This window comes from Haliotis rufescens, unplaced genomic scaffold (genome assembly GCF_023055435.1).
Source record: "Haliotis rufescens isolate VD_foot unplaced genomic scaffold, xgHalRufe1.0.p SCAF_3, whole genome shotgun sequence".
Taxonomy (NCBI): Eukaryota; Metazoa; Mollusca; class Gastropoda; order Lepetellida; family Haliotidae; genus Haliotis; species Haliotis rufescens.
In genome coordinates this window covers 2,125,689-2,139,384 of record NW_025964001.1, presented here as the reverse complement: position 1 = coordinate 2,139,384, position 13,696 = coordinate 2,125,689, and the positions used below count along the sequence as shown (strand labels likewise).

General features: G+C 43.4%; 2 protein-coding genes across 2 annotated transcripts; one reads left to right on the top strand and one right to left on the bottom strand.

Moving 5' to 3' along the window:
- Positions 1-4,236: 4,236 nt before the first annotated feature.
- On the bottom strand, positions 4,237-5,837 carry LOC125384309 (putative uncharacterized protein DDB_G0290521). Its single transcript, XM_048403236.1, has 2 exons — positions 5,719-5,837; positions 4,237-4,792 (listed from the first exon to the last, which is right to left on the bottom strand). Exons 1-2 carry the CDS (start codon positions 5,835-5,837, stop codon positions 4,237-4,239), a joined length of 675 nt encoding a protein of 224 aa, XP_048259193.1.
- Positions 5,838-5,986: 149 nt separating this feature from the next.
- On the top strand, positions 5,987-10,152 carry LOC124148489. The gene is made up of 3 exons (XM_046519596.2): positions 5,987-6,393; positions 6,765-6,869; positions 8,536-10,152. The coding sequence occupies exons 1-3, from the start codon at positions 6,145-6,147 to the stop codon at positions 8,767-8,769; spliced, it is 588 nt and encodes a 195-aa protein (XP_046375552.1). The 5' UTR covers positions 5,987-6,144; the 3' UTR covers positions 8,770-10,152.
- The last annotated feature ends 3,544 nt before the right edge of the window (positions 10,153-13,696 follow it).

Here is a 13,696-nt window from a genome sequence, read left to right as displayed (position 1 = left end):
GTGCATTATTTGACTGCCGCCCACCCCATGAATCTATTGACCGTTCTCTAGTGCATTATTTGACTGCCGCATATCCCATGATCCATTGACCGTTCTCCCAGTGCATTATTTGACTGCCGCCCACCCCATGGATCTATTGACCGTTCTCCCAATGCATTATTTGACTGCCGCCCACCCCATGGATCTATTGACCGTTCTCCCAGTGCATTATTTGACTGCCGCATATCCCATGATCCATTGACCGTTCTCCCAATGCATTGTTTGACTGCCGCCCACCCCATGGATCTATTGACCGTTCTCTAGTGCATTATTTGACTGCCGCGCATCCCATGGATCTATTGACCGTTCTCCCAATGCATTATTTGACTGCCGCCCACCCCATGGATCTATTGACCGTTCTCCCAGTGCATTATTTGACTGCCGCATATCCCATGATCCATTGACCGTTCTCCCAATGCATTGTTTGACTGCCGCCCACCCCATGGATCTATTGACCGTTCTCTAGTGCATTATTTGACTGCCGCGCATCCCATGGATCTATTGACCGTTCTCCCAGTGCATTATTTGACTGCCGCATATCCCATGATCCATTGACCGTTCTCCCAATGCATTATTTGACTGCCGCCCACCCCATGGATCTATTGACCGTTCTCCCAGTGCATTATTTGACTGCCGCATATCCCATGATCCATTGACCGTTCTCCCAATGCATTATTTGACTGCCGCCCACCCCATGGATCTATTGACCGTTCTCTAGTGCATTATTTGACTGCCGCGCATCCCATGGATCTATTGACCGTTCTCCCAGTGCATTATTTGACTGCCGCCCACCCCATGGATCTATTGACCGTTCTCCCAGTGCATTTTTTTACTGCCGCGCATCCCATGGATCTATTGACCGTTCTCTCAGTGCATTATTTGACTGCCGCCCACCCCATGATCCACTGATCGTTCTTACCATGGATCCATTTACTGTTCTCACCATGGATCCATTGACCGTTCTACCAATGCATGCTTGGGCAAAGACATTAAAGACACCCTCTTCACTGTATTGCGAAACAAGCATATTGTTATGTGTTTTTCATGTACTTGTAAGGGGCAGCATATCTGCACGTGTACACAACAGACGTGTTGCGAAACTAAGATATCGTTTTTAGTTTCAACTAATCATTAAACCCGCTTTCTTGTCACTGTATTGACTGGTTCACTATCAGTTGACTGTCTGGTCAAGACTAGTTTGTTTACAAACCCTGTGTGTAGGCAACAAAAACACACTAATAACTTTAAGGCAGGACATGCTTACCCTTTTCTCGAACACCTGTTGTCAACACTAATTTTCAGTGATCTATTCATATAATTTTCTCCGCTATTTCTCCTTTACGCCTAGTGGAATCTGTTTCGACAGATAATCGAGACTGATTATTTTCTAGCGTTGATGTTTTATATTTTGACTACACTCCCAATGGATCGGTGTATAAGCTTTCCTCACAATGAAATCCTGGACTGCCCTGTCGATGCATTCTTTGACGCACGCACCCACACCCCTTCTGCCCTAATGCACTCTTTGCCTTGGTGAATTTCATTGACTGCTCCCCCAATGCATTCCTGCGATGTTTGGGAGTATAAATAGATGATTGATGTTTGTCATTGGTTTAGGATTGCATTATTGGGGGAATTTATCTGAATTCTAAAGGTGGACCATTGTATGATATTAAATTCATACGTTTCAACTTTTGACGTGTTTGAAGTATTATTCTGTTAAACTCAATTGGATTATGCCATGGATCGTGTAGGTGTAAGCCTATTTACACTCAACAGTATAATTCTAAAAAAATTATAAATGACAAGTAATAAATAAAATACTAAACTCGCTCTCGTGTAAAACCATTTTTATGAAACTCGTGAATAGTTGTGGTATCTGACTCGCTTTCGCTCGTCAGATACCAGAACTATTCACTCGTTTCATAAAATTGGTATTACACGGGAGCTCGTTTAGTATTCTATATTTATCATATAAAATATCTTAAGTAAGCGATATTATATCCAAACATGGGGGTGCCTACTTCTTGTGAGTTCAACGAGTTCAAAGCTATAGTCATGCATTGCGGCCATGGCGACAACAGACTTATGCACAGGAGCATTGTCCTGGTTGGTTGGTTGGTTTGTTGTTTAACGCCGCACTCAGCAATATTCCAGCTATATGACGGCGGTCTGTAAATAATCGAGTCTGGACCAGACAATCCAGTGATTGACTACCATGAGCATCGATCCACGCTATTGGGATCGATGACATGCATAAACCAAGTCAGCGAGCCTGACCACCCGATCCCGTTAGTCGCCTTTTACGACAAGCATAGTCACCCTTTACGGCAAGCATGGGTTGCTGAAGGCCTATTCTACCCCGGAATCTTCACGGGTCATTTGTCCTGGTGGAACAACACACATTAAATAGTGATTTTTCTCCGACGTTTAGTCTTCATATTCAAAGCAGATGCTCGGTTCATCGTCGTCCGTCAGTCATGATATTTTTAAATTTATTTACCTGTGAAGGCAGCTGAAAGTCTTCCTGATCTCGCGTCATCTTCGAGGACGTACTTTTGAACGGCACTGTCCGTCTCTTGGTAGAGGCTAAGTAAGGAGCATCACTCCCTGGTCGAGACTCGATTACTTTCAAACCGCCGTCATATAGCTGGAATATTGCTGAGTGCGGCGTAAAACAACAAACAAACAAAACAAACCATGAGTTCAGTGAGTATGTAGGTTATTGTTTATCTAGTTTCACTGATCACGAATATTGAATGGCATCATAAAGTGCAACAGCCAAACCGTTACTAGGTTTCTATACTTGAGAGTGAAATACATATAACTTCACAATGGAGGTGTTAGACAACCGTCGCATATAACCAGTCCACGTGTTGCTAAGGACAGGGTCACATTCACACCAAGCACCAAGCACCAAGACAGTGCCGTAGCCAGCCGGGGTCCACCCCCACCGCCCATCCCCCCACACACCCCTTATAGAAAACTGTTTTATTTGTATCAAGTTGGGGACAAGTGATACTTGTACAAATATTTGCCGCGTGGTCAGGCTCGCTGACTTCTTTGATGGATATCATCGTATTCCAAATATGTGGATCGATGCTCATGATATCAATCACTGGATTGTCTGGTCCAGACTCGATTATTTACAGACCGCCGTCAGCTGGAATATTGTTGAGTACGGCGTTAAACAACAAAGAAACAAACAAAACGTATGCATGATGAAAGTGTCGATATAAATAAACCACAGTATAGTGTAGATAAGGGACTGTACAACGAATATATGATTCATAAACAGGAATAATATGTTGAAGCAAATAACTAGCGTAGCCAAGCGAGACTAAACGTATGTAAAACTCCACGTTATGGAGCCAGCTCCATTTTGTTTACTTAATCTAGATTATGAACAAACATTTTGATTCGTCACCAAAACAAAGAGTTATTATCAGAGGAGCAACGCGAGTGCGGGGGTGGAATGTAGGTATGTGTCTACGCCACTGTGACACCGAGGACAGATAGCAAGGACCTTGAATGGCGTTATCTGACCGGAGACAATGTGTATGTGACGAGGAGCAGCTACCACTCCTGGTTACCACGGACAGGTGAGACAGGACAAGTGTCAGGTGTACATTTACCTACTCGTGAATTGTTGAATAAAGTCACCTTCGAATTATGATAATGAGTATTGAATATTAACATGAGAATTGATATATCTTTAGACTTAAGATTGGTTTATGGAGGCACAGAAAATAGACTCAGATGAAGTCTCTTATAACCTATATTTTTGGCTACATCAAAATTTAATGTTTCAAGGTCGTTGCACAGACGATGGGTTGAGAATTGGGGGTTGGGTTAATTTGTGTGTTGTGGCTTGAGTCTAAAGGTTAGCGTTCAGATTGAGTATTGAGTTTGGGACTGAGGTTGTAAGTGTTGTGGGTGGGTGTAAAGGGAAACTAAACTTGGGCTTCTACCCGACTATCTAACACCGGGGGTAAATGTTGAGGGTGGGGCTGAGGGCGAATGTGGAGGGTGGATGTTAAGGGTGGGGCTGGGCTGAGTTTTGAGGGTGGTGACTGAATGTTAGTGTTGACAGTGGGGCTGAGGGGGAGTGTTTAGGTGTGACTGTGTGGCCGTGTTTATGAGGGTGGATACTGTTGGGTGTTGAGGGTTGGCTGAGGGTGAGCGTTGTGATCGGGATTAAGGGTGAGTGTTGAGGGCGGTACTGGGGGTAAGTGTTGGGGTAGGGATTGAAGGTGAGCTGAGGGTGAGTGTTGGATCGGGATTAGGCTGAGCGTTGAGTGTGAGTGTTTGAGGGTGAGCGTTGTTGATGAGCGTTGAGAGTGAGCTGAGGGCTGGGTTGAGGTTAAGCGTTGAGGGCTGGGTTGAGGGTGAACGTTGCCGGCTGGGTTGAGGGTTAGCGTTGAGGGCTGGGTTGAGGTTGAACGTTGAGGGTTGAGTTGAGGTTGAACGTTGCGGACTGGGTTGAGGGTTAGCGTTGAGGGCTGGGTTGAGGGTGAACGTTGAGGGCTGGGTTGAGGGTGAACGTTGAGGGCTGGGTTGAGGGTTAGCGTTGAGGGCTGGGTTGAGGTTGAACGTTGAGGGTTGAGTTGAGGTTGAACGTTGAGGGCTGGGTTGAGGGTTAGCGTTGAGGGCTGGGTTGAGGGTGAACGTTGAGGGCTGGGTTGAGGGTGAACGTTGAGGGCTGGGTTGAGGGTTAGCGTTGAGGGTTGGGTTGAGGGTGTTGACAGAGAACCTGAAGGTCAGTACCGACAGCTCATATTTCCACTCTTAATTGCAATGCACTAAGGTGACCTCCGTGGGTGGGTTGTGGTTTGTTTCTTGAATATAAATCTCTTGTAGTTTAAACTAAGTTATGACTGTCTGTCTTACTTAGTAGGTAATATAGTAGGAGTAGCCGGTAAGTACAGGGATATAAATCAAGATGTACTCTAGAATTCCGAACTCCAACAATTTACAACTCCTTTGAAGTAACTATGTCAACACACTACACTTGTGACGCTATTTGTATTATGAGGCTTTAAGTTTTTTTAATTTCACTACGGTACTATAAATGTTAAACATTATAGACGTTTGTGTGTGTGCGTGCGTGCGTGCGTGCAAGTGTGTGTGTGTGTGTGTGTGTGAGCGAGCACGCGTTCGAAGCCTGTATTTCACCCTGATCTTGCAACTAAGAATGTACTGACTGTGCCCGTCTCGCCGAGGTATCAGTCAAGAGTCTTGTTCACATTTTTTATAAATCATATGACATCGTCGATAACAATATGAACCAACACAAAGTCGAGCGTCTGACTCCATAGAATTCAGAGTACCAATCGCCAATGATCTTCATCCATTAACGACTATTACGAACCGATGCATAAAGTCGGTTATCAAACGTATCACACGCAATAGTCAAGCATTATTTCGTCGTTTATCGAGGCCCACTTAGACCCTATGTTCACAGCGACTTTCAGTAATTCAATAGCCAGTGTTATAAACTGGCCTGCCCGTCAAGCCAGTCGGCCTCAACACAATAATCACGACTCTATACATGGCATTATTTCTCTAACAAACGAAATCGATGTGAATATTACGAAACGCTACAACGAATATTTGTTGACAGCGATCTAATTCGAAACAACAAAACAATCGTGCTCCGTGAATTGATTTATCGATTACTGACGTGTTGTTCCGAATTTAGCAACGGTCTTCCCCACGTTTCCTGCCATGATACACGTCATTTCTAACTTTGCTGCCCGTCCGACTGGTACAGCTGGGATTTCATCACAAAGAGACATCTAGAATTCATTTCAGGAAGGGCAAGGTCGCTTACCTCATGAATATTCATGACTAAGCGGGCTGCTTATGTGATGCGGATATGCCATTGGTTGTTGTCTGGTTAATAAATATGCAAGTAGGGTCAGAGTTGAAGAGGTTATAGTGACGCAAGCCCACTGAATATATATACCGGCAAGTAGACCAGCTGATTTCATAGTCAGTTTAAGTTTCCTCGTTGATCGGACGGATATTTACCCTGACAGTTCACTCTAAACAACACTGGATTTTATTCTGTTTGATCTCTGTATTTAAAAGCTTCATTTCAAGATGGTTCGCGTCGTGTGTCAGAATTTCCAGCGGCCTAGAAGCCGGCATACCTCGGGCGAGTCGCCGTATTCCCTTGATTCGGACTTGGCACGGAGAGCGGCTGAGGCCTTGACCACAATGACTGCAGCGGAGGGACGCAAGTTTGATTCTGATACAGAAACATCTAGCGATGCTTGTTGGGAATCGGATGGAGGTACATGTTGGGATGTTGGCACTAGCGACAGCGGAGCGGAGCCCGCGAGAGACAAGGTAGGTTAGCTTGACCTAATTCACCGAGTTTCAGCTGACGATCAGCTGTGAGAGCCAGCACGTAGAAACTGCACTCCCGTCGAGATAAAGCTGTTTACATGATAACAAGTGTTGATAGCTTTAATTTGTTGTCAGTGTAGTTACTTATTGATTACTCAGCATCACGGGACGATGCGATTGTGCAATTATAGATCCAAGTCATGCTAAATGGAATTGCGCAAAAAGTCTTCTGTCAGCAGTTACGCTCAGCTGATCTGTCGTCGACCCCGTTCACCTACTGCGCAGGATATATTGAAAAGGGAGGTAACTCGCTGATCAATATTTGCGTGATATCGGCTCACGATGTATTGATGGATTTGGTTGTGTTATAGGAGGCCATGCTGAAGAAGCGCAAGGCAAGGCGGAGGGAAAGAAATAAGGTTTCAGCACAGGCGTACCGTCAGCGGAGGAAAGAACAGACGCTCTCTCAGCAAAAGGTAAGATATATGACGCTCAAACTACAGTTCTTCGTTTTCACATTGGGTATTTGAAAGAAGGCATCGGGTTAAGTAAATTCGAAATTCAAATAAAGCCGTGTCCATAACTGGGTTTAGGTTGTGTATTTATTTAGTACAATGTTATATTCATGCATTAGAGTCGCAAATAAATTTTAAATTTGAATTTCGCTTTAGAATTGTATTTGTTTTATGATTTTATAGTATAAAAATTAGTGGCGGATGTAAATCCGGGATCCGCCTCTGAAATTTAATTTACGGTGGAATGTAATATAAATCAAGCGTGATGTTGCAATCATGCTATTTGTAGTAACTTCGTGATCTAAAAGACGTCAGGTTACCACCATGTGTGGGTGGGCGGGAATGGGGCGGGGAGTTTTGTCCGTGACAAATTATTTTGAGTTTCATTAGATATTTGACAGTGAAATATCGCAAAACAACCCTTCTGAGAAATTCCTTGGGTAAAAATCTATGATTCATATCCATGTGCAATATCTGGGTTAGTGTAGGATGGGTTTGTGTTTTGTTTTGCATCTATTAAATCATTGCCAGGGCCCCGTTCCACAAAGCTATCTTAGCCCTACGACTACCGTAGTCCTGTGTTAAAGTATGGGAATTACGATCATCTTAGCGCTAAGATCGCTTTATGGAACAGGGCCCAGGAAAGTCAGTTCTTGTACTGTAGTTAGATTCCATCGGAAGCTTTTTTGTTAAATGGTTAAAGAAAGCAAAACAATTTAAACAGTTTGGTAGAAAAATATTTTTTTAAAGGAATCTCCATTTTAAAAAAAACCGGTCCGCGGCTTGCTTGTCTAGTTTTGTTAGTGTATTTATTAGCTTCTTTATAACTCAAATACAATTATGCAAAGCGGGTGTGAAAACGTAATGATATTTTTATGACCTAAAGTATCAAATGTATATTGTATACCATCTATGAATTAAGCAGAGAACGTCATCAAAATTATATCTTGTAATATGCTGAAGAATGCCACGACTTGGTGTATATAATTGTAACTCCGCTTGTTTGCAAGGATTATTTATTGGTGTAATGTAAACTAAGAATGCTTAACATTCAAGCCACAGATAAGCCAGGTATTTTTATAGCGAAGCCGACACCCACTTGTAATTAGATAAAATAAGAGAGGTTTGTTACGAACTGGAATGCGCTTTTAGAGTCTCAATTCAAACGAATGTATATTTTGTGACGTGTTCTATTACATCAGTGGGACAAAGTCTAGCTTGATCAATTATGTAGTCATCACATTGGTATTTATAGTGTTTGACAAATGTTCTTGTACTAATCATGTGACTCTCAAGCAGGACATTGATTAGAAAATAGAACTGAGTACATTTGCCGAAAGCGAAACTAACACTACTTCCGCATTGTCGTTGTGGTCACGTGACTGCTGAGCAAACATCAGGTGCTTTGTAAATAGCAAGCCTTATTGTCATTATTGATACAAAAAATATTGTTATCATTTGCATGTTTTATTCCTGTATGTATGGCGATGAGCTTATCCATTCACGAAAATGTAACCCCTTATCCAACCCACGGTGTAGATTCGATCCCGTGTTTGCGAGCAATTCCTGAAACAGCAATGATTATTACGCTTTGAACAATGCTGACACCGGTTATCTCCCCTTGCAGATTCTGACACAGCTGGAGGACCACCAGAGGGAACTGCTTGAGCAGGTCGAGAAACTGCAGAAGGAAAAGATGCAGGTTGAGACCTTTCTCCGCAGCTGTTTCAAACGACAGGACACAACCCCACAGACGTCGTCCCCCAAGGACGCCATTGCTCATCATTTCCATAATAATCATCGACATCATGAGAATCTTTGTCATTCTTGTAACATTCCCGCAATCATGAGCGTATCGTGAAGAGGTGGCATCGCCGGTGTAGGGAGTTCAAAGCGGATCCCGGCAGGGACGGATTGAAACCAGGGTACCACGGAAACCTGGAGTCTCGCTGAGTGTCTTGGAGAGGGATCCGAAAGGACGTGACGAGTTCGACCACTTGGGTGATCGAATCTTTCTTTATGAGATTTGTGTTTATTGACATTGAATCCCATTTTGAGACAGTCTCTTATATCTCGTCATATATCTCGCGTACCATCATCTCAATCATATCAAGGAGACCCGTAAGTGGACAGAGACTAATGATGGGGCCCCGAATGGGGGTCGGCGCGGGTACTGGGCAAACCACAGAACGGAATCGCCTTGTTTACTCATTATCTTTCATGTCAGTGTAGTTACTACATAACCCTACCTCTATCGACCTATAGCTGAACATTGCTGTCGTCGTTCTTGATCATGTTCAATCTCCATATTGTGTGTCATTCAGTTCGTATTTGGACAATCTGGTCAGTGTCTGATAGTTAATAATATCTATCTGCAGTTCCAATGTTAGTGACGTCATGGTATTGTCTTACATTGTGTGTGAAACTGACTTCCTCGGTCGGTCCTCGCGATCTGCCAACAGTTATCTCCCTTCTAAGCGTGAGGTCACGTGACACTGACGTCACCAATTTTAAAGATTGCATCAGTCAAAGTCGGTCACCTATGGCAACAGGAGGCTCTGTTCAGAAGATCTTGCGTCAGAAAGAGGTTATTGTGTCAAAGCCAGCTTCCGAGATTAACAATACTCTTACAATTTACCTCTAGGAATAACGGTAATCAAACAACCTCAGCATTGTAGTGTCATCTCACCATTTTTCTGGCTTTTTCCAAAATTTACTCGCAATGGATTTGTTGTACATTCATTTCAGTTTGTACTTCTCATTTTCCTTACCATAAATCTAGAAGTTGTAGAGGTGCTAGAATATAGTCGAGAAAGGCTGCACATGCAGGCCTTTTGGGGTTTGATTGTATGCAGATAAAAGCACTAATGTTCTCACGATTGGTTGTAAATGCATAGTCTATTTTTATTCAGGGAAAACCCTGTCGATGCGTGTAACGATCACAAAATGGCATTTTCAAATTGTTAAAATTTGAATAAAATGTCCACTACCAGGGCAGTAAAACGTCATGTACGAAACAATGCGTGCGGTTTACTTTGACTGGGTTTCTGACATCTGTGCGCTCTTCTCTCGATGAATGAACACATGATGGCACAGTAGTGTTCATATACGTTACCATGGAAACAGCCAGATTGGCAAAGTGACATATATTCGTTATTGTATGTATACGTCTTTGAATATTCAAATTGCATAAGTCTTTCATATTTTTGTACAATAAAACTGTGTTTATTGCACTAAGGTTTAACCTGGTCTCGTATGTTGTCCTTTTGAATACAATGTGGTATAGGTGATGTGTTGAGTGTGTGAGTGTGTAGGTTTAGCGCTGCTTTAGGCAGTATTTCATTTACATCCTGGCACTTCATCTTCACGTGGGAGGAAAGCTCGAAGCAGTGCATGTTCGAAACGTGAGTAAACTAACAACGTGGCGATCTAGGATCATACTTGGATTCGAACATAAATCAGCGGATTCTTTCGTGACTGATCAATAATCTGAAAATAATCTGCAGTAATTAGTGTGGTATGTGCTGACAGATGGTTTGATTGTCATTCTGTCCCACATGTTGTAGTGGGGCACTCAGTGGTTACAAGTACACGTCTTATAGTGGGGCAATGGGTGGTTTCAGGGACACGTCTTATAGTGGGGCACTTGATGGTTACACACACACACACGTCTTATAGTGGGCACTCAGTGGTTACAAGCACACGTCTTATAGTGAGGCATTCGGTGGTTTCAAGCACTCGTATAGTCGGACACTCGGTGGTTTGAGGGACAGTCTCGTTGTGGGGCACTCGGTGGTTACAGGGTCACGTTTTATAGTGGGGCACTCGGTGGTTACAGGGTCACGTTTTATAGTGGGGCACTCGGTGGTTACAGGGTCACGTTTTATAGTGGGGCACTCGGTGGTTACAGGGTCACGTTTTATAGTGGGGCACTCGGTGGTTACAGGGTCACGTTTTATAGTGGGGCACTCGGTGGTTACAGGGTCACGTTTTATAGTGGGGCACTCGGTGGTTACAGGGTCACGTTTTATAGTGGGGCACTCGGTGGTTACATGGTCACGTTTTATAGTGGGGCACTCGGTTGTTACAGGGTCACGTCTCGTTGTGGGGCACTCGGTGGTTACAGGGTCACGTTTTATAGTGGGGCACTCGATGGTTACAGGGTCACGTTTTATAGTGGCGCACTCGGTTGTTACAGGGTCACGTTTTAGAGTGGGGCACTCGGTGGTTTGAGGGACACGTCTCGTTGTGGGGCACTCGGTGGTTACAGGGTCACGTTTTATAGTGGGGCACTCGGTGGTTACAATAGAACGGCCTGTAAAAGTTATTGAGTCCGGGCCATGCAAACCCGTGGTTGATAGCATGAGCAACGACCCAGGCCACATGATGACACACAATCAGTCTGGTCACAAGTTTAGCACCGTATCATAGCTTTAGGGATCTCGTACAACACTCATGGGGTACAGGGAGCCTATTCTGAAACAATTCGTACCAATGGGGATAAGTATTTAAGTTCGAGCTAACATCACGTATTCCTTCTTGAGATATAGTTATGGACAAGCCTACTAAACTTACTCGAGATATCTTAATCTGTGTAACTCGGTCACCCGACCATGCTGTACACTACCTAAGTTCACAGGCCGCCTATGTAGACACACACACGCAGGTAGACAGTTCATCGCTCGCACGCACGCACGCACGCACGCACGCACGTACGTACGCACGCACGCACACGCACACACACACACACAGTGAGGGAGAGAGAGACATGCACACATTTCACAAAAATTCAAATGAAGCCAAGAACAACCATTAATTCGGCTGATGCAATCAAGACTTGCCAAATCATTCTAGACTTGAGTTGGACTCCTTTTATTATATATGCCCTAGGGTCTAGGAGACAGACTGACGCAAATATATATATTCGTCGATGCTATAAAATAGCTGGCGATATAGTTGTATCAGTGATGGCCGGAACCTGAATGTGCACGATCTTCACTATTCCGTCGATATCACGATGGCTTGTACACCATCAGGTCTGGCCCGGGCAAACAAGTCACAACGATTCACGGCACCAGTCAATTCAACATGCCTGAGTGAGCGAGTAGGCTTTTACGCAGCTTTTATCAATGTTCCAGCAATATCACAGCGGGGGACACCAGAAATGGGCTTCACAGATTGCACACCAGTGGGGAATCGAACCCGGGCCTTCGACGTGACGAGCGAACGCTTTAACCACTGGGCTACCCTACCGCACCTCAACAGGCCTGACCACCCGTTCGGTTTAAGTCGACTGTCACGAGAAGCTTTTGTACATGAGCAGTATAGTGAGTGAGTGAGTGAGTGAGTGAGTGTGGTTTTACGCCGCTTTTATCAATATTCCAGCACTATCTCGGCGGGGGACACCAGAAATGGGCTTCACACATTGTACCCGTGTGGGGAATCGTACCCGGGCCTTCGACGTGACGAGCGAACGCTTTAACCACAAGGCTACCCGACCGCCCCCCAGAGCAGTGTATTGTTGATTGACTGAATTTGTTTTAACGCCGCCAATATTTCAGTTTTATCACAGGGATGAAAGTTACCACTGTGAAGAAACCAATAAGCATGGGTATGGTGCCGACAACCCTAGAAACATTATAATCATGTTGAACAGGGATTCGAACCGACGATCCTATATTTTCTGGCGCGTTAATAGTAGTGTAGGGGATAGTAAACAGAACCTACAGCATGATATAAATATAAATTGAAAAACATACGGTCTGGCATGGTAGTAGGTGTTTTCTTGTTTACATTTAATATTTTTAAAAAGTCCATTTTTGTTGATGTTTTTGACATTTTGTTTTTATAATTTGCATCCTGCCTCGTGACAGTTTGTCCAAAACAATCTGTAAAAAATACACTTTTTCATATCTCATTGCTATTTTTCATCAGACCTAACCAGACTTAATCAGTTCAGAAGTGTTGGGGAACAGAGGACAATAGTAACGTCTGTTCTCTCCGTCGGTCAGTCTATACATACGTTGTGCGGTGTAATGCTATACACACAGACAAGTGATGCTATTGTTACACACACGTGGCCTAGAGGAGGCGGACTTGTCACGGCGTCTTACAGAGAGATTTGAAATGCATCGTCAATCACCGTTGCAAAATATTTATTTGTCAATTAAGGTATATACCTTAATGGCTATACACTTGAACCAATACATGCATATAAGCGTATATATACACCAATATCTGAACATTGTTAGAAAGTAAGCATTTTTTGTAATTTCACACTGACAAGAATATATTCGTTTTATTTGTATGTAGACGATATTGTATAGTGAGTATGGATATGTTAGGATTGTGAACACGCCAGAAATATTTATAGGACCCCCTCCTTACGTATTTTACCTTCAAATAGAATACTTATATACAAGACATCATATTTCATCACTCTTCATAATGGTTATATTGTTATTTTGTGTTCCGAATGTATAAACAAAACCGTTTTATTGTTTTCCACAAAAAAAAATGTATTGAGGACGAATACAAATAAGGTGATGTCCAACATTTGAAAAGTCATAAACTTACATCAAGAGATAAAAACTTGGATTTCTCCAACTGAACGTTATAGGAAGACACAATAACCTAATAGGGCAATGAGTGATTGTTCATATCTTGATTTACTCTTCCATTATTGGCGCCGTGTCACATGAACTCCGCTGGCTGATGCAAGCTTGCATCATGTGTCAGGAAAATGAGGCACCTTGAACAACCTTGACTTGTGACACAAACGACGACGC